This window comes from Triturus cristatus, chromosome 2_1 (assembly GCF_964204655.1).
Source record: "Triturus cristatus chromosome 2_1, aTriCri1.1, whole genome shotgun sequence".
In the NCBI taxonomy this organism is placed as follows: domain Eukaryota; kingdom Metazoa; phylum Chordata; class Amphibia; order Caudata; family Salamandridae; genus Triturus; species Triturus cristatus.
In genome coordinates this window covers 1048730431-1048756466 of record NC_140581.1, presented here as the reverse complement: position 1 = coordinate 1048756466, position 26036 = coordinate 1048730431, and the positions used below count along the sequence as shown (strand labels likewise).

The following is a 26036-nucleotide window of genomic DNA, read 5'->3' as shown; positions in this document are numbered from 1 at the left end:
AACCTAGGATAAGTGGTGGCTGGTGTAGCGTCTTCCCCCAGCCTGGGAGCATGTAAAAGACCACACCACACATGGAGCTGAGATTTGCACATCTTTCAGCATGCAACCATTAACTGAACGCACCGCACCACAAACTTTATTAACCACACCCAGCCACACCCAACAGATTATGTAATACTTGTAAGGAGTCTGCTGAGGACCACAAGGAGTTTCGTACACAAAAATATAGGACACAGCAGCTGGTATGAATCCTTTACCTTTAGCTGAAATTCTTGGATATCTTGGTGAGGAGATACACAGAGATTGGCATGTTGCTGCTCAGTTTATAGATGAGAGCACTCTGGATTCCCTCAGGTTTGTGTGCTGTGCTGATGATATCCTTCTCACTGACCTCTGTGGACTTAGTCAATGAAGCCATTTGCATCTGAGTATCTTTGTGAATCAAGCTCTAAATTCTTCCACATCTTTCAGGACAGGCTATACATTAAAGAAGAAGACTAGCTTCTTGTATTTGTTCTCCTGATCAATGCCAAATTGCTTCCGCAAACTAAAGAACTAACTAAAACGATTATCAGAGCAAATATTATGTGTGAATTATATTATCGCAATAGAGCTGTCCTGAAGCAGCTTGCAAACCTTGGATACCATGTGTGAGAGGTGATATCAGAATAAGAGAACCCAGAGTGAAAATAGTTATGCCTCTCATGTCAGATCATTGCTAGTGTATTTTATGGGTGATAGGAGAAACTGATAAATATTGTAAAATATTAAAACAATTCTCTCCCTTTGGTACTTTCCCATTAATGTGAAAATAGAGAGATTGGGCCCATCGAAAGATTAGAAATATTGGAGAAAGACTTATGAAGAGAAAGAAAGGGTGGGTGGCTGGAAAAAGAAATGCAGTATTCCAATGCCCTATTTGTGAATTACATCTTTATTCAGCCACTCGTGGCCACAAAAGTACATATAAACTTAGATAACATTCATTGCATATATACAAAATCCATACAAAGTGCATTGTGCAGTCACATTTCACCTTTATCCCGTAAATATTTAAAAAGAAAACACCGACAAAAGAAGTAAGAACGCCAACAAAGCCAATAACCTTCAGTAAGAAAAAAGCAGTAAAAACACATAACAATCATCAATACATCAGTGAGTTACGCAGGGAAAGTACATTTTTTCAAAACACATCCGACTTCTATGCAGACCTCAAGAGAACTTAATTGCATCAAATATAGTAATATTACTCTGCACTTATTAAAATTTTGCTTCATTAAGACAGGCAGCAGATACAGTTAAGTCACGGGAAGATAAAATACACAAAAAGACAAAGTGCAGAGGAGACTTTGGTGACATCTCATCGTATGGGCATGTGCAAATATGGGCATGTGCAAATATCGGAAGCAGCAAACTGGCCTTGTGGAAAGCAAAGTAACTACCTAATTGGGCCAAGCTTAAACCAGGACAGCAGAGCGCGCATCCCCAAGGTAGTTTGAATAAGGTAGTAATGCCTGACTGAGACCTTCTCTCTGCGCCCTTCTAGAGGAAAGAAAACACTCCCTGATCCTCCCTCTATGATTTTTACAAGTATCAGAGGGTTTCTCATAAAGGGATGGGCAGCCTAGGGCCAATGTCTCCTGGATATATTTAAGCCAGGGTATCCTGTTCCCATGATCACATGATAAACAGTCCAAAGCAATTTCTCTATTCAGGGTAGCTTCCTTTTTGAACCATATAGAACACCACAACAGCCGGGGGGCAAGATTTATCTGATCCTCGTTGTACTCCAGACCCAGTTCCTGGTGTATGGTAAAGTGCAAAGTGGATACAGGGACTCTGAAAAGATGGCGATACACCCTATTTTCTTCCAGTTGGGCCTTACTGACATCTCGATATTCCCAAACCCCTGCACCATAAGTCGGCAGACATTCCCTCCTGTATATTTCAAGCAAGGAGAAAATAGGCTTGTTGGCGATTGATGAGGCGAGGGAAAAAATGGTGCCAGTCGCACGCAGAAGGCAATTCTTTCTGTCATTGACACACTGAGTCCAAGTACAGGCATTGTCATATATTATACCAAGATATGGGAACTGGATCACTCTCTCAATAACCCTACCCTATCAATTGCATTCTTTAGAGACCATCCGGTGATCTAGAATTTGAACAATTGTGGACTAGTATCAATGACAGCACACGGAAGTCATGTTAGGAAAAGACAAGAAAAGCTGATTCTACTGTCTTTGCAACCTGGACTTTCAGCCAGAAATAAAGACACTTCTGGTACTTTACTTGCCAGAAGAGATGGTGGTTTCCAAGTAGACAAAATCACACTGTTTGCACACTGGTGTAGGTAAAGATGTTGAGGGTGTGAAAGGTCGTGAAAAGGTGGATGTGTCTCAGAAAGTAGGTGCGTTCATGAGGGTAAACAACATGAACTGAAAACTATAGATCAAGGGCATTAAAAATCCAGCCAAATGGCAGGTGGGCCCCCCTATACCACATTTCTCAGATTACGAGTCCTGAATTGAAAGACAATCCTGAACAGTTTGTTGATATGCAGCTTCTCCAGGAGCTGGATGTTTGGTTCTGCTATCAGGGATGGATGTATTTAATCTCATAGTTGGAGTCCTGCCATCTTGTTCCTGACAGTGGAGTCGTGGTTGGTGCTTTCTACAAATATTTCATGAAAGGAGGTTTCTATTGGGTGTGCAGTCGATGCATGCTTCTGCAAATACTCTTAGCTGCTCAACCCCTCAAGGTGCAGACTACTTAGAATTTGATCTTGAGTCCACCTTGAGCACATGGACTGAGTTTAAAGCTGTGTGGTCCAGTTCCTTCAAGTAAGGGTACAAACTAACCGCTGATTCTTCAATCTTTACTGTATGTAGTGAACATGCCTCATTACTGTGGATGGCTGAAGTAGCCCTATCCTCAATTTACTAGCTTTGGCTCTTTGGAATGGATCCCTTCTAAGCCGGTTTGTGACACATGCCTCCAGTATTTCAGCCTTTGTATCACAATATCATGATGTACAGTGCCCTATGCTTCTGAAAGGCAAAAAAGTATCAAGGACATGAGACGCACGTAAAGCATCAGACTGATCTATCAGTGTTAAACCACAGTGGTTTTTTTTCAAAACATGGATTCAAAGAAAACCTCTACATCTCCACTATACGATCGAGCAAACAAGCTGATAATGTGTCAGGCCTTCAGGGCTTTACACAGTGGGACAAAATAGGGAACACCTATCCAGATGATGTTAGATTTTGGGGGACATTGATGGCATTACAGGGCTTGCAGGATCTTTACCAGCTCTCCCACACACTATTTATTGTTATTTTCAATTGCGTCATGCCCTAATTGCCCACATACATGTGGACTCCCAGATACCGGAATACAACGCCCTCGAAGCTAAACTACTGTTGGGGAGACTGGGCAAGGCGTCCATTTCCAGGATTTACCACTCCTTGAAGATAAATGCACCAGATTGTTTCCTGGCTTTGCGGTGAAGGTGGGAGATTGCGGTGGGAGAGCTAGACGACAATGATTGGCGGGAGGTATGTATGGCCCCAAGGGAGTTGGCGATCTCCTCAAGCCTCCAAATGGTCCAACTTAACTATTTCCACAAGACATATCTTGTGGTAGGCACATCATGGGCTAATAGTGTAACGATGTTTACACGTGATGATGCATGACCTATGCTGACATATGGAATTCAGTTTGGGGTGGTATTGATTAATTGTTGGTAGGTGATGCAGATATTTATTAAAACTAATAAAAATTGGTTATTAAAAAAATATGAAAAGACAAACCTCCACAAAATACCAGGACCACTACAAGCTAATTGCCTGAACAGGGGAGTAGGGTAGTGATGGAACAAAACAACAAGGGTGAGAGGAATCAGAACAGCGGGTACGAACGCCGCGTTTCAAAAGAAACCTATAACAAATGGATGTTTCCAGACAAGGAATCTTAGTCCTACTCGAATTAAGTTACTCGGAGCTGAGTCAGTATCTCTACGTGCGTGACCCTACCCACAAGAACCACAACGACTGTTCTTCCAGTGCCTCCATTCAAGTGGACCATCAGATGGTGGTCTGTTCTCACTTTCTGCAGCAAATCAGGGGATACGCTCAGTTTGAATATTAGGTACACAGATGGGTCTCTGGGATGAGGGTTGATTTCATAGCTTTCATCCAGCCCTGAAAGAGCACATTCCAGGCACGGCTCATGCCACTGTTGTGCCTGCTGTCACCTGAATAGTCAGTCACGTCACCCTACTGTCACAAAACGCAGCAAAGTTTTTCGGGTAACTTTTTGTCTCATGCTACAATAGCAAATTACCTATATACATGCACTGCTCTTGCTACAGCACACGTGCACACATGCAATTATTAACAATTATTATTAACAAACATTTGTAAAGCGCATCATTTACCTTGCTGGTATCCTGTTAACTTATAACCTGAAATATTATATAACCTCCTGACTTTGCAGCAGTTTTCCTCAATATCGCATCCTTACGTCTCCTGTTTTAGAAAGAGCCAGGGTTTTAGGCTCTAGGCCTAAAACTGAGCAGGTTTCCCTTTACTCTCAAAGGAGCTGGTAGCTTGTTCCATAACTGAGCTTGTTTTAACATGAAGGGATCTTCCACCAGACCTTACTTTCTTAAACCTTGGCACACCTACCAGGTTTGTTGATGAGGATCGTAAACAACTTGTAAGCTGATAAGGCCTACATATTCTTTGTAGTAGCAAAGGGCCTAAACCGTTGACAGCTCTATAGACTATGCATAATGCCTTAAAGACAATTCTCCCTCTCACGGACAACCAGTGAAGCTCCCTCAAGGTGCTCGAGGCTGAATCCTGTCTTGATTTATTCAGGACAAGCTTAGCTGCCAGAATTTGTCTCCTGCTTAGTCTCTTGACTAGGTACTCTGGTGCCCCTATTAATAGGGAGTTGCAGTAATCAATTCTGCTTAACACCGTGCATTGTATCACCAGTTCCTGTCTGGCTGTGGTAGTAATGGAACGATTTTCTTTAGATTCCTCAGGATACCAAACCAGATAGCCGCCGATTTATTAACATGCTTTTCCATAGATAGGTGTTCATCCGTCATTACTACCAGATTCCCTACCATCTGAGCAGTCGCGAGATGTTTCTGAGCTATTGCATGGCCAGAAATTATGCGGTAGGAAGGATGGCGCCCTAAAAGGGGCGCAACACAGAAGCTCAGTTTTGTTTTCGTTAAACTTCAGCGAGTTTCTCCTTAGCTAGCCTGCCATCTCTTTTAAAAACAAATGCAGTCTTACAATCTGGCTCTGGTTGTTCTTATCCAGAGACAGGATTAGCTGTGTGTCATCTGCAGAGTTAATGAACGAAATACCAAAAGCTTTGATCAAGGTCAGGAGTCGGCCTAAATATGCATTAAAGAGGATGGGGCTTAGAGCTGATCCCTGGGGTACTCAGTGTCTAGTTTCCTTGAACTCGAGCAGAATGGGTGGAGTGAAATTGATTGAAATGGCTAGTTCCAGTTTTAAATCAAAGTAGCATATAGTTTAATATGTCTTCTGCAAAGCACGTTATGCAAAACGCATATGACAGATTTTTATTTTATTTTATATAAATGGGTAAGTGGGCTACTGTTTTTAACACAAAGATCCTTTGGCAGTTCATAAATTGTAATCCTTCTAATATAGCACAGTTACTATGAAGAACATGTGCCTACTACACCTTGTAACCCTCACTTTCGTATGTAACACATCCTGTACATTGATTTACACACATATGATTTGTCAATGTATAATGTGTACATGTGATGTAAAGTGCCCTGACACCCTTCATGTGGATGAGTAGCGCTATAATACTATAAAAGAAATAAAACAGAATAGTGGTATTTAAATTGTTAGTTGTGTAGATACTGGGACAGATCAACACATTTGAAATTCTTACAGTGCATGCATATGTCATATATATAGGGACTGAACAAAGTAAAAAGCATGCCTCTGTTTAGTATCTGTAAAGTGATAAGCTATATGCCTTTGTTTCCCCTTCATTGCATCAAAGTGTGAGGCTCCCCATAGCTCCCAGCCAGGGTTCCAACATAAGGAGGCCCAATGGCCCCTTAACTTCGGCCTTTGTTATGGGTGCAGCAGGAATCTAATAAACCTCCTTGCTGCCTGAACATTGCTGCTCCTAAAGAAATCAGACAACGTGCAGGCCATGCTGAATGTGTCCCGGTGTTTAAAAATGACACCGGGACAAGTTTATAATAATAACAATTCCTATTTCTAAAGCGCAAAGGGTTTTAAGGTGCTTAGGGTTTCAAGACGCTGGGGACCGTTGGGGAGATTAAGTGAGCTATTGCCCAGAGTCACATGATGCTGAGCTCAGTTGAGCTGCCACTGGCAATCTAACTGTGAGCCCCACGCTCCGGAGTCAGCCGCTCTGGTCGCTATGCCACTCCTCTCCCTCCTAACAAATTTCAATGGGGCCCAACCTCTTGGAAGGGTAGACAGCGTCTACCCTGTGAATAAGGTGGGTAGACGGTGTCAACCCACATCTACCCTCAACTTGTGCCCTAGCTATACTCCTTCCAGACATGGAGAGCAGAATCAGGCAACCAGGTCAGTGCCCCTAACAGGATTACATGATTTGGCAGTCCCAGCAAGGACGCCATGTTTTGGTGTTGCTTCACTGTTGATGTGGAGGCCCCCTCCATTACCATCCTAACTAAGTAGCCTTTTCCAAGCACTGCTATCTGATGCTCCATTGACAGGCTGGTGAATACTCAAGAAAAGCAGAGAGGTAGGGAAGAAGGAAGGGAGAGAGGGAGGGAGAGAAGAGAGATGTAAGAGAAAACAGGAGTACATGCTGGCAGGATTTAAAATTGTGTTATTTCTCCTGGCACAGGAATTTCAGGGCGCCTGTTTTCAAGTGACATTTAATATATCATAAAGACACTGCTCCACCAGATCTAAAAAATGTTTCTCCTGATCAAGCTATTATTTTGAGCCAAATGCACTATTTTCTTGTCGTCATGCTCAAGATGTTCTAGTGTGGAGAAATATTTTTTGAAGTTCAGGCTTGCAGTACCCTGATTGCTCAAAATTGGTTTTGTTTGCATTGTACCAAGGAACACTGACAAGAAACATAATGTTATTTTATGTGGTTTTCTTTGCATTGTACCAAGGAACACTGACAACAAACAATGTTATTTTATGATATTCATAGGCTTGTCAAGTTTCTATGGAAGTTTACCTATATCCGGCCTGCAGATAGTTAGGTAGCGATCAATGGCTACCACAGTCAGTAAGCCAATACTGGCCATTCCAAAAAATATATTTAAGCCGGCATAAATCTGGAAATAAAAGAAACACATAATGTTAGTGGCAGAACTATGCAAAGACATAGGATTCACAATTCATTGGTGATTTCCTTCAATTAGATATTCACCGTTTAGCATGGAATTATCACTTCAAGGCTCTCTCAGTGCTACCATATTTAGAACTTTTGTAATTGCATTTATATAGTGCTTTCTACCCCTGACAAGGCGTCAAAGTGCTTTTCGACGAGAAGCACGGTACTCCGGAACTCAAAAAGCATTAGTGGTGAATTAGTATAGGGAAATATGAAATTATTTTGAGCAGTGGACATGCAAGTCTGTTATTTGAGTTGAAAAGGCTATTGCATTTATATAGTGCTTGGTACCCCTGATGAGGCATCAAAGAACTTTTTGAGGAGTAGCACGCTACTACGGAACCCAAAAAAGATTAGTGGTGAATTAGTGTTGGGAAATATGAAATTAATTTGAGCAATGGACATGTGAGTCTGTTAGTTGGATTAAAAAGGATACTGGAGGGATAGAAGAGGGAAGGGTTTATTTGGAGATCATAGCAGTAGGAAGAGGTTTAGAATGAGTAAAGTGAAGGTGGAGGGGGAAAGAGTCTCTAGAAGTGGGTTAACGAGAAATATGAAGTATCGGATGAGTCTAGGCGAGATACATGAGGGAAGAGTTTAGAAAGGCTTTTTTGGAGATCTGAATAGTAAAAGAGGTATAGTGCTTCAAATGAATGTTCAGTCATGAAAGTGGCTGTTTAGCTGCAGTTGAGTCTCTTCAAATCATTGTTTGGGTAACTGGAAACATTGGAGTACACCTCTAATGGCAACAGGTAACAAGTAATATACACGTCGTATGGCACCAGAAGATCGTCGCCTAACTATCGTCTGGCAAAAATAATGTGTCCTAAATATTGTATACCCCTTTGCACTTTACAATAGAAATCTACACCCAATGGATGATATTTTTGGAAACGATATTTAGGCCACACATCTAAGTTAGAAGATATTTCTGTTATTGATATTTTCTCATATACAACCCCTTAGCTGTGCAAATGAGCCTCGTTATAAATTTAAAATTTCCCAAAAAGACTCTATTCTGACACATTTCATTCTACAAGCAAATTTTACAGTAATTGCAGCACTGATCCCTCTATGGAAAATGTACAGGTATATTCCTCATTGCACCTCTCTTTTTCTGTTTTTACTATCCCTGTTCACGACACTAATAAAGGGATACCGGGGGTGAACTAGCGAGTTTTATCTCAATGCTAAAAAATCCCCCTAAGAACAGTAAGGCTACCAGTTTTCTAAGTGCTCCCTGGAATAAGGTTGAGCCCACCCTGACCTTTAGGAGTCCGGGTGAACCCGATGATGAAGCATGCCACTATTAGAGTAGGTGAGTGTTATACCTGAAAAAGAGGCTGTCTCCTCTTCCTGCCTCTTTTAGGCGGTAACAAATCAGTTACTTACTGTCCATCTCTTTCCAGTGGTTTAAAGTTTGAGTGAGTGGATACCCGTTTTGCGTATACGAGTTATGTCATTGGGAGTTTGTATACCCTCTCCTTCCGTTTAGGAAAGATCTCTTAACCCTTCACGGGGTATTTGGTTCCCTTCAAAGCCCTCTCTGTTTGAATACTAGTAAATAAGACCCCAGATTTCATCTGTAGTTAAACTGGTGTTATCATTTAGTTATAGAGAATCCATGCTATTATATCCTTCCCTCATCAGATCTCAGCAGCTACGAAGCGTGGCTAGATGACCTACTGAAACAGGATTTCTTTTTGGTTTCTGGTGCAAAAAAGGATTCCGTTAAAGGCACCGCTTAATCCATCAAGGGTTTAGGAATCAAGATCCCTGTTCCTGCAAGAATTCATGAAATACTAGTGTGATTTTACTCTTCTTTCCTTCTTCATACCTATTAAAGTTTGGGTCAAGATAGTGCCAGCTTCCTTGTACATATTGCTTAATTTAATTTTTTTAAAAAGGTGTGTGCATGTGTGTGTCTATATAAATGCAGGAGCTGAAAGTTGTTCTTAGGATCCCAACACTGGGGATGCCGAATGCGGGTGTTGTCAAAATACCTAGCCTCGAATCCACCTCATACCTTATTGTAGCACCACCCTACACTTCTTGTCTCTATCTCAAAATTGCAGGTTGTTTTTCTTCCTGCTTTATTCATTTGACATGGTTCTCTTTTTCCCTGTCTCCTGTGTTCTGCCTTTTCTGAATCTGTCTTTCTTTTACTCTGGGTCAAAGAATGATGATAAAAATAGGTCCCGGTCCCCAAAAATGATATCATTGTAAAGTTACTGAATCACACCCCTATATACTATTGAAAAATGCTCAACGTCACATGTACCAATACAGCCTTTTACAACTCACAGCTGCACTAACACTCAATTTCACGAATGCCTAGTAAGTGTCTATTTCACACGAAAGATTTTAGCAAAGGAGGAGCCAAAGATCTTACTTGAAAATTGAGTGCGCCTTATACTCGATCCGATTTTATGCAAACATAAGAATCTGTTACAAAGTTCATTAGCATGAATTTCTTTTTACAGCCCTGGCTTGCAATCGGTGTATTTGTATGTTCTGTAGGCATTGCTCACAACAAACCTTTTCACTACAGGGCTTAGCAATGACGACGAGAGCCATGCAATGGTCACAGTGCAGTAGATGCACTAATGATCAGCTATGGATGGGTTTCCTCAAAGACTATCGCTGGATCTGGGCAGAAAACTGGTGGCCGACCTACTGCTTTGTATGTATAGAAACAAGTTTTGTACGTCTCAAAGATGGAAGAAGAACGGAAGTAACAAAGGAGTCGAGTTCAGAAGTGATTCAAGGAGAATCTATTTATGTTCTAGCAGTGGTAAATTTGTGGAGAAAGAAGTGCCAGGGCCCTTGTCAGGGGGCCACTGCAGGTTGCACCACCCATTGTCCCTGCAAGCGCTGCCAATGACAATACCAACACAGCTACGAACCATCACCCTCCTACAAGTGTGACAGTTGAGAGTGTTACAGGCCCTCAAAGTTAAAAGAAAGGCTTGGTGGCAGGCATTAGTCATTTTAAATGTAGGTCGAATTAATAAACAACTGTTCTATTGATCAACACTAAATTAGACAAATAGCGCCACCATGTGGCAGACTGTTATAAATGAAGCCGTTGATAATTAAGGGCCAAATGTACGAAATCATGCGTTTGCGATTTCCTGATAGCGAATCTGCAATTTTCAAATAGCGAAATTTAGCGGTTCACTATAAGGAAATCACAAACTGCAAATCACAACAGTGTGTGCGACACTGTTAGCGATTGGTAGGGGCTCGCAAATGGACTTGCCTCATCAATGTGTATGAGACAGCTCACAATTTGTGACCCATTGTAAATGGCTACAATCACAAGGATGGTGGCCTGCTGGGGTCAGCAAACCACCATGTCTGTGATTGCTTTTTAGATAAAGCAAAATTTATCTTAAAAGAAAACGGGATGCTTTTCAAAAACAACAAGCATTTGCAATGCAATAGGTATCGCATTTACGCGAGTTTCAGCTATTGACATTGCAAATAAAATGTCTTTTATTTTTGTTTTCGTTTTTAACCCCTTGCATGCCCGCCCCTTTCCCCGCCCAGTGCCGCGCCTTCCATTAGCGGGCGGAGTTCATGACGAGCTGGACTCGTCATGGGCACAGCGCCACCGCAGCCCATGACGAGTCCAGCTCGTCATGGGCACTGAAGGGGTTAAAACATAAACAAAAGGCGTTATCATTTACAATGCCAATAGCTTAAACTCGGGTAAATGCGAGACCTATTGCATTGCAAATGCTTGTTTATTACTCCTTTGTCTGTCCATAGCATATTCCAGGGAGACTGGCAAGCTTCTTGTAACACTACTGGAATATAAAATGTGCTGCGTCTTGGCTGTTCCAAGGCTGTTGCTAAAGATTTGCCATGCCCTGTGACGTAAGAAGATGCACCGTTCCCCAGCGTGCTGTCAAGGGACAGGATAGTACAAGACAGCATTGTGCCCTATGTCCGAAATTAGTGCCAGCCTGGAAAATGAACAAAGAGTCCATTTAAACTGCGTCCATGATGCTGCAGGGGCTCTTAATGCATCAGCAGCGAGACCCCGAGGGTGTTGTGATGTTGTAATGTGTCGAAAAATAAGTTTAAAAAAAGATGCAAAATTTGCACTTTTATGTAAATCCTGTGTTGCTTTTTACCCCTAGCAACATACACAGCAGTTTGTGAAGCCTGTGAGCAGGGCCGCTTGCATGAATGTTAAGTTCATGTGTCACAGCTAAGTATAACATGTTTGTGCAGTGTGGTGCTCTATGGGACGTGTCAAATAACTGACAATGATACAGTGCTGATTATAACAACAAATTATCGGGGTGCACTTACCTTGTTAACGCAAACGAAAAAAATAACTTTATAAATGCAATGTAAATGTTTATATGGATGCCATTCAAAAACAGTGCACATTTGAGTTCATTTTAGTCGGAAAACAGTAACCCAAAGTGAGCGAAACCTAGATTAATCAAGGACGCGCGAGTGGGAGCAGGGTGGGAGGGAGGGGTGACTGCTGAGGGAGCCTTGGCTTGGGAGTTAGGTATTGGTTACTCTGCGAATAGTGGTCCTGGTGCTGCTTTGGGGGGGAGGGGTGAACACTTGGAACATATGAGAGTGGGGGTGGGGTGTCATTGGAACAGCACACGCTTCAGTGGGAGTGAGCCTTGTGGCATATTAGGAAGTGGGCGTGACAGGGTGACTGGCGAGAGGGTGGGGCAGTACTCCACAAATTAGTTAGTACGTGTGAAGGCAAACGTGTAAATAAAGCTCTGTGTGTTATTTGCGACCGTTGTTTTTATGTTTTATTCTACTTTATGTATGTACACCTAGTTGGACCTAATACATGCAGGTGATCACGGCACCACATTACCTAAACGGAGTCTTCATATCTGCAATACATCCAAACATGTTACTGGCTAGGGAGCCCCTTTCTCTTCTTTTACCCCCTGCCAGCTCAACTCTCTGAAGTTTCTAAAGAATCTATCAAGGTCCCCGGTCCCATCCGAATACAACATTAGGTTGAACCAAAACAAAACATTTTTAAAATAGGAAAACACATGCAAAGAAACAATTGTTTTTGCAAACTACAACAGCAAGCATTTGGTAACGACATCCCCTGTCCAAGCAGACATCTGTCAAATGATCAGAGGTCGATGTGACTGCAGAAACTACAGATAAAAAATACTCGTGTTTTAAATTAAGCCCAGGGAGAGATCACCGGGAGACAAAATGCGAATTTTAAAAGCAGAATAAAGGCAATTTAGATACACTTACCCGGCAGCCTGCAGTCAGTCCACAGGTGCAAGGATTTCAAAACACCTCTGTGGCAGGTCTCTAAGGCGCGCCCCAACAGACATGTCTGTTTCTGTGAGCTTGCCTGCCTGTTTGTGCGCACACACGTGTGTGTGCCTGCTTGTTGTTGTTTTTTTGCCACACAGGGCAGCGTAGATGGGAATAGCGCTGGTAATTTGCCGTTAGGGGCAAAACGTGGAGAGAGAAACAATCAGAAAATTGGGTGAAGGGGGGAGAAATTTGGGCAACTGCTCGGCTAATTGACTCTGAAAGGAGAAATTAAAAAAACGACAGATATGCAGTTTGCAGGACTGTGGCTTCTGATTCAAATGGATGCATTATTAGGGATGTGGGCACGAGGACAGCCCGGGCACTGAGTCCCCGCCCCAGCGCCCCCCATGCTCCGGGTGGCACCAGCGGAGTAATTTATACCAGTTCTGGGTTTTTGGGCGGGGTGGAGGCAGTGCCAGGTCCGAAGGGGCTGGGCATTGTTGGGTGGAGAACAAGATAGGGAGAGAGGGCTCGTTAGTTCCAGCCTGAAATTAAAACAAGCGATAACATTTCTGATAAAGAAGCGAGATCAGCCTGCAAGATCCAGCCGGTCTGAGGAGCAAAGGGGGGGGGGGGGGTGGAAGCAGTCGCGGCCGAATAACAACAAGAGCGCACTGAAGCGGAAACATCAAAGCGGCCGAGAAAGTGAAAGACAACGAGTGCTTTCAGGCTGCCAAATGGTGCGCGCGCCCGGCACACATGCACAGTAGTTGGCGGCCTGAAAGCACTCGTTTGCACTTCCAAAAGTGCTTACTATAAGTCTCGCCAGAGCAGCGCTAAAGCGCTGTCTCAGGCGAGACCTAAAAATGAAAAGCCACCTTTTCATTTTTAGGTCGAGCCTGGGCAGCGCATGCACTGCTCTGCGAGGCATGCTGTATTGGAGTATGGAATTGAAACACTGCCCACTTTCCGCCCATATCTGTCATTGGCTTGTGTCATTGTCCTTCAAAAAATGCTGGCTTCTGATTAATTAATAGGCTTGTTAGTCCCTCCTTAGTACTGCCTTGTCTTCCTTTGTAACCTGCCATGAGGATTGGCCCTTTTAATTCGGTTGTTACAAGGTATGTCTTATTTAGTCTATAAACACTATTTTCTTTAATGAGTTTTTCCTATTGCAGGCACGACATGCTTGCCTGCAACATTCAGTGCACCATGCGCGCTTTCACAGGGCGCTTTTACAAAAAAAAGTATTTGTTTGTCAACTTGACAAACACGTGCTTTTTTGGTAAAAGCGCCCCATACCGTGCTTTCACTTTAATAGTGGCCACAGACCTTTCTTTAGACACAGCTTATCTAAAGAATGGGGCGTGGCCTCTATTAACGTGAAAGTGCAGCATGGGGCCTTATAAACAACAAGAATTTGCATTGCAATAGGTCTCGCATTTTAGAAACTTTGACCTATTGGTATTGTAAATGACAATGCCTATTATTCATTTGTTGATTTTTAATCATACACATAAAAGGCATTGTCATTTATAATGCCAATTTCTTAAAATCTCGCAACTGCGCGACCGATTGCATTGCAAATGCTTGTTGAAGAGTAGGCAGTGGTCCGTCGGACCTCTGCCTGCTCTTAAAATTGTTGGTGCCCACATTCACAAAAGGGAAGTGGTCCCCAATTCCCTTTTGCGAATGGGTTACCCCCAACTTGAAGTTGGTGGTAAGTGTGAATGTTTTGCGGCGGCATTACCGGTCGCAACACATTCCCATCACATAATGCTGAGCAGAGCTGCTGTCTGAGCGGGGGATCGAACCATGAACTCTGCGCCATGGAGTCAGCCACACTGGCTGCTGCGCCACACCTCTTCCCTAAAATGCGCAGCAAGAAACGGCAAAATATGCTGTACTACGCAGCACGTTACATTAGCATTATTGAACTATTTTGTCATTTTCACACACATTAATACTGCCTGCCACATTCTGTTATTACTTTTTTATACCTGATTACAAGGATCAGCAACTAAAGAGTTACTGGTTATACTTTGCAAAGGGTGTGCCACTGTGCAGTGCTATGAATAGCGCTTTTTTTGTAACTTTTTTGAGCCATTTGAGCGATTTTTTTTGTTTTGAAATCTGCAAATTATGCAGCAGATAGAGGATTACGAGGTAAATTCTTTATTCACCTCGGATGGGCTAGATGGGTCCAGAAATGAAAAGTTATTTTTTAACACAGCTATGATTGTGGCCAAGCGGGACATAGCGGCGGCTTGGAAAAGTCCTGATCCACCTGACCTGGTGAGGTGGAGTAGGGGGGTGGACTTGTGTGCGACCCAGGAGAAAGCCCTTTACATGGCCAAGCGGTGCGGTAAAAAGTATCGTAGGGTGTGGGGGAAGTGGTTGGGTAATGTGGAGGGTTCTGATTAACCAGATTCCATACCTTACCTGTGTATGTCTTATGGGGTTTGTGACTGTGGGATGCATTGCTTAAAAGACTGTATTTGATTTAATGATCTCTGTGTATCTGCTGATTTGTTTCACGTGTTTAAAAACAATTAAACTTGATTATCAAAAAAAAAATCTTAATTCACCTTTTGTGTTTTTTTTAACATGTTTGCCGAATGCTAATAACCAGAGGTTGATCTTGTTATATATATTATAACTAAAATGGAATTTTGACCAGTTTACCTCTGAGCAATGAGTATAAAGTTTACTGAACAGCATTTCTTGCAATAAAAAAAACTTAAAGCAAGTGAGGTTTGATTGAGTGAAATAGATTTTTTTATATTCCGATTTGCAAACATGCATAGGGGATTTTTGTTGTTGTTGTATTTTATGGCCAACATTATCAATTGTGATAGGTTTTTTCCACACATGAATGAGAATACCATAAATTGGTTGTGTGACTAAGATTGATTGGTGTTAGACCTGGCACCATTGGCGTGGGTCTCCCGTCAATTTTCCCTGTTGTCTCCTCTGTTTTTGCTGGTGTTAGATGCTCTGGGCGCTGTACCACTGCCATTCAGTGCCACAGCGCGAATGCTCCCTTTGTAAATATGATATGTGAATTGGTATATCCATGATTGGCTTATTTGGTTTCTCTGTCCCTAGTAGCATGGCCTGTGTGTGCCCAGGGCGGGTAAACCAAATGCTGCTGGTGGGCCTGCAGCGCTCGTTTGCGCCACCCACAGAAGTAGCTTGTAAAGTGTACCTCAGACCTGCCACTGCAGAGTCTGTGTTCAGCCCAGAACTGCCATCTTGGCTGTGAAGTGCACCCACTTCCCAGCCCCTGAACCTTCCCTTGGCATCATGTAAGTCACCTCTATGGTAGGGTGCATTGTATGTGTAAGGTAGGACATGCCGTGGTGTGTGTAGCATGTCCTGGTAGTGAATTACACTCAATTTCGTTTTTCACTACTGTAAGGCTACCTGTTCTCCATAGGCCAGAATGGGCAGTTTGACTATTACATTCTTTAATCCTAACTGACCCAAGGAACATGGTAGAAAAACGAATTTAGTATGCCTGAGCTCAGAATATTAAAATACATCTTTTAGTGAAATTTATTCCTATATTCTGTGTTTGAAAATACCACTTTTAAAAAGTAGGTATTTTCTTGCCCAAGCCTTCCAGTGTGCTCTGCTGTTATGTATATTGGCTGTCTGGTTTTGGAGGGACACGGCAGGGTGAGTCAGACCTGGGTTGAATAGAGAGATCTACATTTGGAGTATGGGAAGGGGTAGCTCCTTGACCTGAATAGGGCTGTGCCTGGCAAGGTGAATGCTGGCTCCACCTCCTACTGTGCGTCTGATGGCAGACCCCCTCTTTCTGAAAGGAAGGATGCAGCCTGGTAAACAAAGTGCTCCAGGACTGAGGAGAACTGGTTCTGACTGGGTTCAGTGACTTGCGACTCTTTAGAACAAAGACTTTTGGGGTATAAATACCTGTGCCCAAACCCCTACAATTTGTATTGCTCCTGGACATCAAGACGAACCTCTGTCCGTGTAACTGACAGAATCTGCAGGAGGTGACTATCCTTGAGCTTGTGTGCTGTTTCTTGGATTGGCCTGCAGTGGTTACCATTGGACTTGGAAGAAGAGGGAAAAGGACTTTGATAGAACTTTTATTAATCTTTCTAAAGCAATCACCCAAGGGCTAGGAGAGAGCTAGCCTCCTGTTGGAGTCTCAGGCACATCAGACTTTACCACCTCCTGATTCCTCCCAGCGAGGATTTCTATCTGAAGGTGAGGCTCCTGTGAGTTCCAGGGCCTCTAGTTCTACTACAGAGAAGAGATTGCTGAAATCGCCGTTAACGCACGTTTGCGAGCCGCCGCAACTGAAAGCGCACCGGAAAATCATTGTGCTGCTGCCGCTGAGTGCTCGCAACCAAAGCTCATCGCATCGCACGTTTGCGTGCTGTCAAGTGCTCGCTAACTCCAGAGATCATCGCATTGAGATCATCGCATCACGACATCACAGCGCGGACGCCGGGCGTCTGTCATTTTCATCGCATCGCATCAGGATCGTCGCTCCCTCGCGGAGTGCCATTTCTTTGCATCGCAACCTGATCGCACACGCAACAGGATCATCGTGTCGTCTCCCCCCTCGTGGCAAGGAGTCATCGCATCAACGCCCTAGCGTGAAGAAGTTGGCCGCATTTTCTCAGCACGCATCAGCAGATCGGCGCATCATCTCCTCCCTCGCGGCAAGGATTCATCGCATCGCTACAGCTTCTTTGCGACATTTTGGTTATTTTTGCTACGAAATCCAGGTACTTTGTAAATAAAAGGGTCGCAGATACCACTGCTTTGAACTGAACTCCTCTTTGCACACTTTGAACTATTTTTGCAGGATTTCAATAGTAATCTTATTTTACAGTATTGTGGCTTTTTATCGTTATTGGTCTTGTGTTAAGTCTATATATAAAGATACTTATTTTTTATAACTACTTGTGTGGTGTCCCTTTGTAGTGTTCTTCACTGTGTTACTGTGTATGGTCATAAATGCTTCACACACTGCCTCTGAGAAGAGCCTAGCTGCTCGTGCTACATTACCACAGGGTTGAGCAGGGGTTATCAAAGGGTGTAGCCCTCTTACTCTGACAGGAAGAAGGGTCCCTACTTGGACAGTGGCCAACCATTGCCAACTAGAGACCCCCATTTCTAACAATTGGTGAGGAGATTACATACTGTGCCTACCTTCCTTGCAGGAGTAACGAAGCATAGATTTGTTTTCTTTTTTTCTGACCCATGCACATATTCAGACTGAATAGATTTTTATTTATATACATGCTGTTAAATTACTAATTAAGTCTATAAAGTCAGTATGTATTGTCATTTATATAAACCAACATAGTTTTGGCGCAAAGAAGACCTGTGCTCAACACGTAGACAGTGTTCAACTAGCAGGTGCCTACACGGGCTCTGAAAAATATATGTGCTATATAATCAGGGCTACTAGAATTATGCAATTGTGCAGTCTCTGTGATTTTAGCATAATTATTGTTTTGCCGCATTTGCCACATCATCTATTGCATAATCTGCAGATTTTAACAACAAAAAATGTTTGTTTCTAGCTCAAACGGTTCACAAGTTACTCAAAATGCGACAACACATGTTACAGCACAGTGGAAGGCCCTTTGCAAACCTGTACTGATCACCTTTCTGTTGCTGTATTCCTATATTTGGATGTTAAATTGGTACTAATGAGGTGCAACCAATGCCCACAGAGCATTACTAAGTTTAAAAATGATGAAAAAACGAAGTAATACTATTTAAAAATGTGCCGTATTATGCCTCATATTTTGCCTTTTCTTGCCGCATTATTTACTCAACCCTTCCACATAATTTGGCCCTCTCTTGCTACATAATTCCAGTGGCCCTATATTTATATTCTATCACTGTGCAGCCTTCTGGCATAAGAAAAGATATCAAGACATCCTTATTTGAGGCCCATATTTCCAAACCCTGATCAAGCATACATTTGCACAGGGATTGGAATCACACGTTCAGAGGTAAGTAACTGTTGCATCCCCTGCAGTTTCCCAAGGTAAATTTCAGCAGGTCAAACTTGCCAACATTTACAGGGTGGAAATGCCTGATCAATAACAGTGCATACAGATTTCAGTGCGGAAAACGCCAAAATGTGCAAGTTGTTCCCCATTTGGATGGGGAGAATTTTGATAGCTGTTATTTATCATATCTCATAAATTTCGATTCCAAGGTATCAGTGTTTCTTAGGTCCAATAAGTAACTCATTCCTCATGGGTCCTCTGATAATGTGAGTCTTAGTGTTGCATAGGTCCGATCTAAAGCATTACAACCCCTCACTTACCTGGCATCCTGCATGTCCAAATTTCCAGCTTCCATGCAGGTCTGATGCCGCAGACATTGGGTATCCAATGCCGCTGACTCCAATGTCAGTAAACGCCAGGTTAATAATGATCGCATTTGTCGCCGTGCGGAGATCCTTATACTTCACAAAGATGCCAAGCACGATTATATTGCTAAGAAGACTTATCACTCCTACAAAGACACAAGCACACACCTTTAACTGTGGCATTTTTCATTATAATTTTATTACACTCCAATGAATATGTGGCAAGTAAGAAATGATGGCCCTCCTTCAACATGAATAATTCACCTTGACTTAAGTATTTATGCTTTGTGTTGTAGTCCATTTTGTCTCTCTTCTCATCAAACTAAGGTATATTTAGTGTTATAAGACACTGCTCTATGGGTGTCTATAGCAGTAAAAAGAAACAACACTCCAACTTGGTCCCAGAAGCAGATCACTTCCCAGAACTTGACTCATTGACTCGTACATTAAATTTCAGATACAGTGACATCTACCATCCTAATCAAACAAACGAAGGAGTCATAAAACTCATGGCAATTGAGTATTGTGGGTCATGGCAATTGGCATCAAGTAACTGAATAACAACTACAGCATCACAATAAAAGCAGCAGACAAGTGAGGAGCAGTTGTCATAATGAACAACAGTCAGAAAAAACACACTGCATGGCTGATTCTATGTGTTTCCCAAGATCCACAAAGAGGATAACCTAGAATCCCCAGGCATATCTTCTTTAGATGCACTAACTTAAAACATATCTTGCTAGGTAGAAAATAAACTGAAACCATTTGTGAGAAAGACTCCCTCAGCTACATTCAGGACATCACTTATGTATTAAACAAACTGAATGCTTTCTGCCCCCTTTCAACAGGTATATATTTTGTATTTTTTTTAGAGTTTTATATAGCGTGAACTAGACCCGAAGATATCAGGTATCGGAGCACTTTATATGAGCAACAGTTTTGTTACAGATGTACACAGTCATTTTTAGGTCTCGCCTAGCTATTGCGTTTACGCAATCGCTATGCAAGACTCTAGTAAGGGGCATTTCAAAGTGCTCCCAAAAGTGGATTGCATGGCGAGCACGCGCACTATCACGTGCATCGTGCCGCCATGCAATCCGTTTGGGGAAGCGCTTCAGCCCACTGGCGCCCTCGGCATCATACTTCAAAGGGTCCGCTCCCCAGCCTGGAATGCGCTCTCCCGCCCCCGCCAAGCGCGCGTGCTTGCTTTCACTTTCACGCGGCAGGCGCTCGCTCGCGTCTGGACCAATTTGTCTTGTATTTAATTCTAGCATCTCCGCAGAGGTCTCCGTGGCGCCTTTCAGCAAAGCACATTTAATTTCTGTGTGCGTCTGCCGCCGAGGTTCAGATCTGATTGCATTGTAATTAATAAACATATTGTTCCCAGGCATTAAAAAACACATATTCAAATGCATTACAGAGGTTTGAACACTGCACGTACTTTACGGTCGATAATAAGACGCTGTGTAGAGGAGAACACTGTCAATGTTTGTGTCCATACATTTTTCTGAGCATGTTCGACAATTAGTCGAAACGTCTTTCTGATAATTTCTGATAAAAATAGCCTCAGTGGTTAATAGCAGCTGTTCCGGGTGATAGGTATTTCCAAGACCACTTGAAAGCTTTTGGCGCAAAGGCAAAACAGGAACAAAAAAAATACCTTCCTGGATGAAAATATGTCTTTTGTAAAACATGGGGTAGATTTTCCTCTTCCATGACTCCGTTGTCTCTCTGGTGCTTCGTTCGGATTGGGGTTGGCTACACAAACCCTCTTTCAACATATCGGCTTATGCTCACAAATCATACAGGTGCGCCCGTCAGACGGGAAGCAAGCTGTGGACAGTGCCAGGAAATTGTGCCGATGCGCCCAACTGTAGAAACCGCCCAGGCAAGGAGCGAGGCAGACTTGCTGTTCGCCTCCCGTGGCATGCAGGGTGCTGCCAGTGAAGCTTCGGGACGCGTTTATTTATTTTTACCAATATGTGACTGGCCGCCATTTGCTGCTGGAGACTGGCTGATGTAGAATCTCGTAAAGATACCTAAATGTGGTTGTTTTCTCGTGGCAGGGTGGTAGTGTAAGTGCTTTGAGGCTCACCTCTGGTAGGGGCTTTGGGCTTTTGCTCTGAGCCCACATGCCACATCAAGTAAGGAAGCAAGCTGTGACTGCGCCTCATATAAAGCAATCACACCATCGAGACATTCCTACAAAGCCTACATTTAACCATCACTTCCTAGAAGCCACCTATCAATCACCCTGTTCGCTCCTCTCAGTGCTTCCCTGCTTCTTCTGAACCCCGCTGTGCAGCCCGTCAGCGGGGCTTCAGGCCCCTCCTCAGGAAGTGATGCATCAAGAGAGACTGAAGGATCTGGCAGTAATTGGTGACATCTGGGCATCATTTGCTGACAGCACATGGCACCATTGAGAAATATAGACCCGCTCTGTAGTTAGCTGCGGGTCCCCGAATATGTGTTTTGCATCTGGCTGTCAAGGGGCACGCAATAGGACGAGGTAGTGCAGCAACAGCACCGGCTTATTAGGGAAATACATTAAATGGGGTTCGGTGATCTTTGGGTGCCAGAGCTAGGACATTCCTTCACACACCTAATGGTGAATTAGCTGTCACGCTACTTTGCCCATATTTACTCTCTGAAAAATCTATTTTTGGTTCGTGTTCCCATTAGAATAACAGTGCACAGAAGCAGTGAGACCTGAATCTGAAAATGTAAAGAAAATTGTACTCCTCTGTTGATGTTTATAACAACCCCGTAAGTTTCCTGCTAATTTTTACGTATTAAATCTACCAATTTTAATTGAAATTAAAGGGGACACTGGCAATACCACGGAGGGTATATATGAAGGGGATTGGTTCTTTCTTCTCATGTTCCTCCAACTTTCTGCCAGCGCACCACATCCCAAACAAAGGGCCATGCATCACAGCTCCACACACAACCATACACTGATGGGCCTCATCCTATAAACCTGTGTGAAGCGCAACATGTTAAATAATAACCAGGCACACAGTTTTTTTAAAACTTAAAGAAAGGAAGTCATTAGGGCGTCCTGTCTGCTTAATTTTAGGAACGACCTAAACTTTTAAAGACATCTTGCAGCAAACCTGTAAAAATACAATGTGTAAAAATACGGCAAATTCTCCTCAAAATAATTTTATTTTAAATTTGATTTACATACAGAACCGTCTCACCTTAGTACATAAGATGTCAGTGCATTAAGTATTTTTATAAAGTGATAGTTTTCAAACATGTATTTAAAGACATTCTTGCCCCCTCACCGACAACGATGCCAATAGTGAGACGTCAGTTGTTATGTGCACCCTTTGCATACATTCCAGCAGACCAGATTCAGGTAGGAGAGTCGCAATATTTGAAGCCCACAATGGCTTTACTTTGGGGGTCTCCTGCTAAAATCGCCTACTCTTCAATGTATGTCAATCTGGAAATTCAGCACCTCACTCCCCCCGGATTTGTTTTTCAAAATTGCCCTCTTACTACATTCAACATGTTGCCATGTATGCCTTTGGGTGGTCTGGGCTGCTCTTGTCCATGAGCCACATTATGGTTTATGAAATTAAACACAGGAGGAGGTTTTGTACAGTGCAGTCATTTATTTTGAGGTTTATATGTGATAATGAAGAACAAGCATTGGCTTAGCCAATAGGTCTCGCCTTTGGAACCTTATAAGTATTTAGTTATGCAGTACAATATCCTTGGTGCAACAACATCAACTGTTGCATGGCTAAAAACTTATAAGGTCCCAAATGCGAGACCTATTGGCTATGCCAATGCTTGTTTTGTTAGGCACGGGGAGATTACGTTATTTGCCCAGAATCACAGGATGTTGAGCGTCGTTGCCGAGAGTCGAACCCGGTTCCCCAACTTCGAGGTCGACCGCTCTAGCCGTAAGGCTACATCCTCTCCCCATTTAATTTAGTGACGTGGTGTCACGGTACCCCAACATTTCACACAAAGATGGGACGAAGGCTTGAAAAATGCTCTTGGAACTCAGAACATTCTTCACTATTCTCTAGCCAAGTGCATAGAATTGTCAGGACGCAGGGGTGAAAGTGCTACCTCCTATCATTTTGCGTTCATGTGTGAGGAAGCACTAATTTGAGATCATCTATGCAAAGTGCATTACATTAAAGGAAAAGTCTGTGTTCAGCACAGAGTGTGGATGCTGAGTAGATTGAGAACACACCAAGTGGTAGACCATCAGCAGTAATGTATGTTTCCCAGCAAGATACGGACTCACTCTCGTTGACAGAGTGGCCACCTTGGATATTCAGGTATAACTTTCTATGTAATGTTTGGTGTCTTGCTAGAAAATTTGTGCTACAATGTTGCTGCAGGTGGTCCTCACTACTTGGGTGTTGGTTTCCAAGGGTGAAGGCTTCTAGATTTTGGATTATGGACATTTTGGCTCTCAGAGAAGTGTTCTAAATTTGGGTGTGAGTGGAAAACAAACTTTGAGCTACTTTATGCCTTTGTTTGAACTCTGAAGACTGAGGCTATATGTTCTGCTAACATTCCTGTGACAAACCAGGACTAACGGCCTGATTTCGAGTTTGGCAGATGGGTTACTCCATCTCAAACGTGACGGAAATTCCATCTGCTGTGTTACAAGTGACATTAGATAGAATTCACTGGTAATATATCGGATGGGATATCCGTCATGCTTATGACTGAGTAACACCTCTGCCCAACTCTAAACCAGGCCCTAAATCTAAAGAGATATCTCATATGTATACAAATGTTAATGCATGAGTGTATAAGGTATTAGATGACTTGTTTTGGCAGTTCAGGCTGGGTTGTTCCTACCGGAGCATTGTCAAGACTAATTTGAATATGGCTGGGACCAAACTGAGGTGGCATGGTGGGCAAAAGAACAATGGGCTGGAATGTTACCCTGAGGGATTACCAGTGGTTAGACAAATTGCAAGCATTTGGCCCATCACTTTTTCTGTGTTTGATGTACCGCCTTAAATGGAAGGGTACGCCCAGACCTGGGTCCCATGCTCACTGTGCCACTGGAACCAGGCTCCACCTGACTTAAGGGCCCCAATCAGAGTGATACCGGTCTTGTGTTGCTTGTTTTACGGTTCATGGTCGACTTGTTCTGGCAGTTCAGGATGAACTGTTTCTACTGGGACGTGGTCAAGTGACTCAACTTTGAGAGGTGGTGTGAACGAGCATTGCAGCTTTTCACTTCAATTTCTCAACCAACACATGTTTACCCCTCCATTCTACTCTTATGCGTGCTTGGGTTGTAACATTCTGACCTGATATCTCTCACCCTCCTCTCTAAGGCACCTATTCGGTATGTGACTGACTTGCACCCAGACTCACCAATCTTAAAAGACATTGATTCAACATGTGACAGGTTCTACCCAGTCCTAATTGGTGTCCCAAAGGCCCAACCTTATAATGCAATTTACTGTATCCACACCATACAAGCACTCCACGACTGCTGATCTGAGATCTGTGTAGCCCTGAACAGTGACTGGTCTGTCAGCTCCATACATTCCACCTTACGATGTGACTGACCCCACCATAGCCCCAACGACCTTCAATAATCAAAGGGGAAACAGGTGTCTGACAGTGCATAGCTCCAATTTACTCTTAGGGTCAACGACCTGAGATGTAACTTGCTCTGTCTCAACCTGATCCAGATTTGTTGGTACCAGTAAAGTTTGTAACCTGCTGCAACCCAAATCCTCTGCCCTTCAGGCACACTGACCTTCTAGCTAAGTTTTTTGTATCGAAACTCAGAATTGTACCCCGGGAGAACTTAACTAACATATGATTGACTCGTCCCCAGCCCCACTGGCCATCCAGAGATGCAGACTCAATATGAGATGTACGGTGCTCATGGCCTACCAGCTTCAAGTGGCCAGAAGTTATATAACATTAACTGTGCCCTATTTGCCCCTGCCACCTGGAGGCATCATCGTGACAGGTCATTGACTCTACCTATATGTACCACTTCCTTGCAGCATGTGACTGACTGGGAATTTGGACTACTCCATTGAGGGCCATTTGCCTCCAAGCAACACACAGATGCCCCTGGTATGTGGGGCTCTGACGTGAGCCCAGTATATAATACTTTCCCCAAATCTACAAACCTTTCAAAGGCACCGATCTGGCATGACTGATTCTACCTAACCCAGCAGCCCTCCCAACCGCCGCCACACAAGTCATCACCCCGTGTCAATGTATCTACCTATCCTCCCAACTCTTGACCAAGCGTGTACCTTGCAGAGCTATCTAAAGAAAGGCTCTGAAGCTCAAAAGGGATACTATGGATTGCAGAAGGGGCTCAAAGGAATGCTGACAAAATGCATTTCAACCACTGGATTGCACATGGTGATCAATGTAATGCTGAAACACATACAGTTTAACTTTTGGATTGTACGTGAAACCCCAATTTGATACCAAAAGACTAAAGATTTGACCATCTCAGCGCAACAGAATGGACTCTTCTCTGTTCCTATGAGAGGCATGGTTGTAGCATCACACTATGCCTCACTCAAAGAAATGTGGGCTCCCGCAAATCAAGCAGAGAGTATGTCAAGGGAGGGAAATCTTCCTTTAGCTAGTGCCGCAAGCACCAAGTCTTTAGCTGAATTTGAACCTGCTTGATGAAGCAATGCCTGTTGCAAAACGGTGCAAATAAATGATTTTGGAAATCTACTTAGGGTACCAATTTTTTGTTTTAAATAATACTTTATTGGGTACAGTACACAGAACATGAACACGCCCTCTCTCTCTCTACCCCTCTCTCTCTACCCCTCTCTCTCTCATGTTTGTCTCTACTGTGCATGGTAGTATACATCCAAAATCAGAAGTGTATACTCAATCAGTTAAAAGGACCACCCTAAGCACGTTCGCCCCGTAGTCAGAGAAATCATCTCATGAAGTAGTATCACACAGCAGCAAAGCTGGATCACCA

The 26036-nt window shown here is 43.2% G+C and overlaps 1 protein-coding gene across 1 annotated transcript in view; it reads right to left on the bottom strand.

Moving 5' to 3' along the window:
• RRH (retinal pigment epithelium-derived rhodopsin homolog) overlaps nt 1-26036 on the bottom strand; it is a 138926-nt gene that overhangs the window by 70192 nt on the left and 42698 nt on the right. The window contains exons 2-3 of the mRNA XM_085640847.1: nt 19025-19215; nt 7264-7363 (exon numbers count right to left, since the gene is read on the bottom strand). Coding sequence (XP_085496973.1) covers nt 7264-7363; nt 19025-19215 — 291 coding nt within the window. The remainder of the gene's footprint in view (nt 1-7263; nt 7364-19024; nt 19216-26036) is intronic.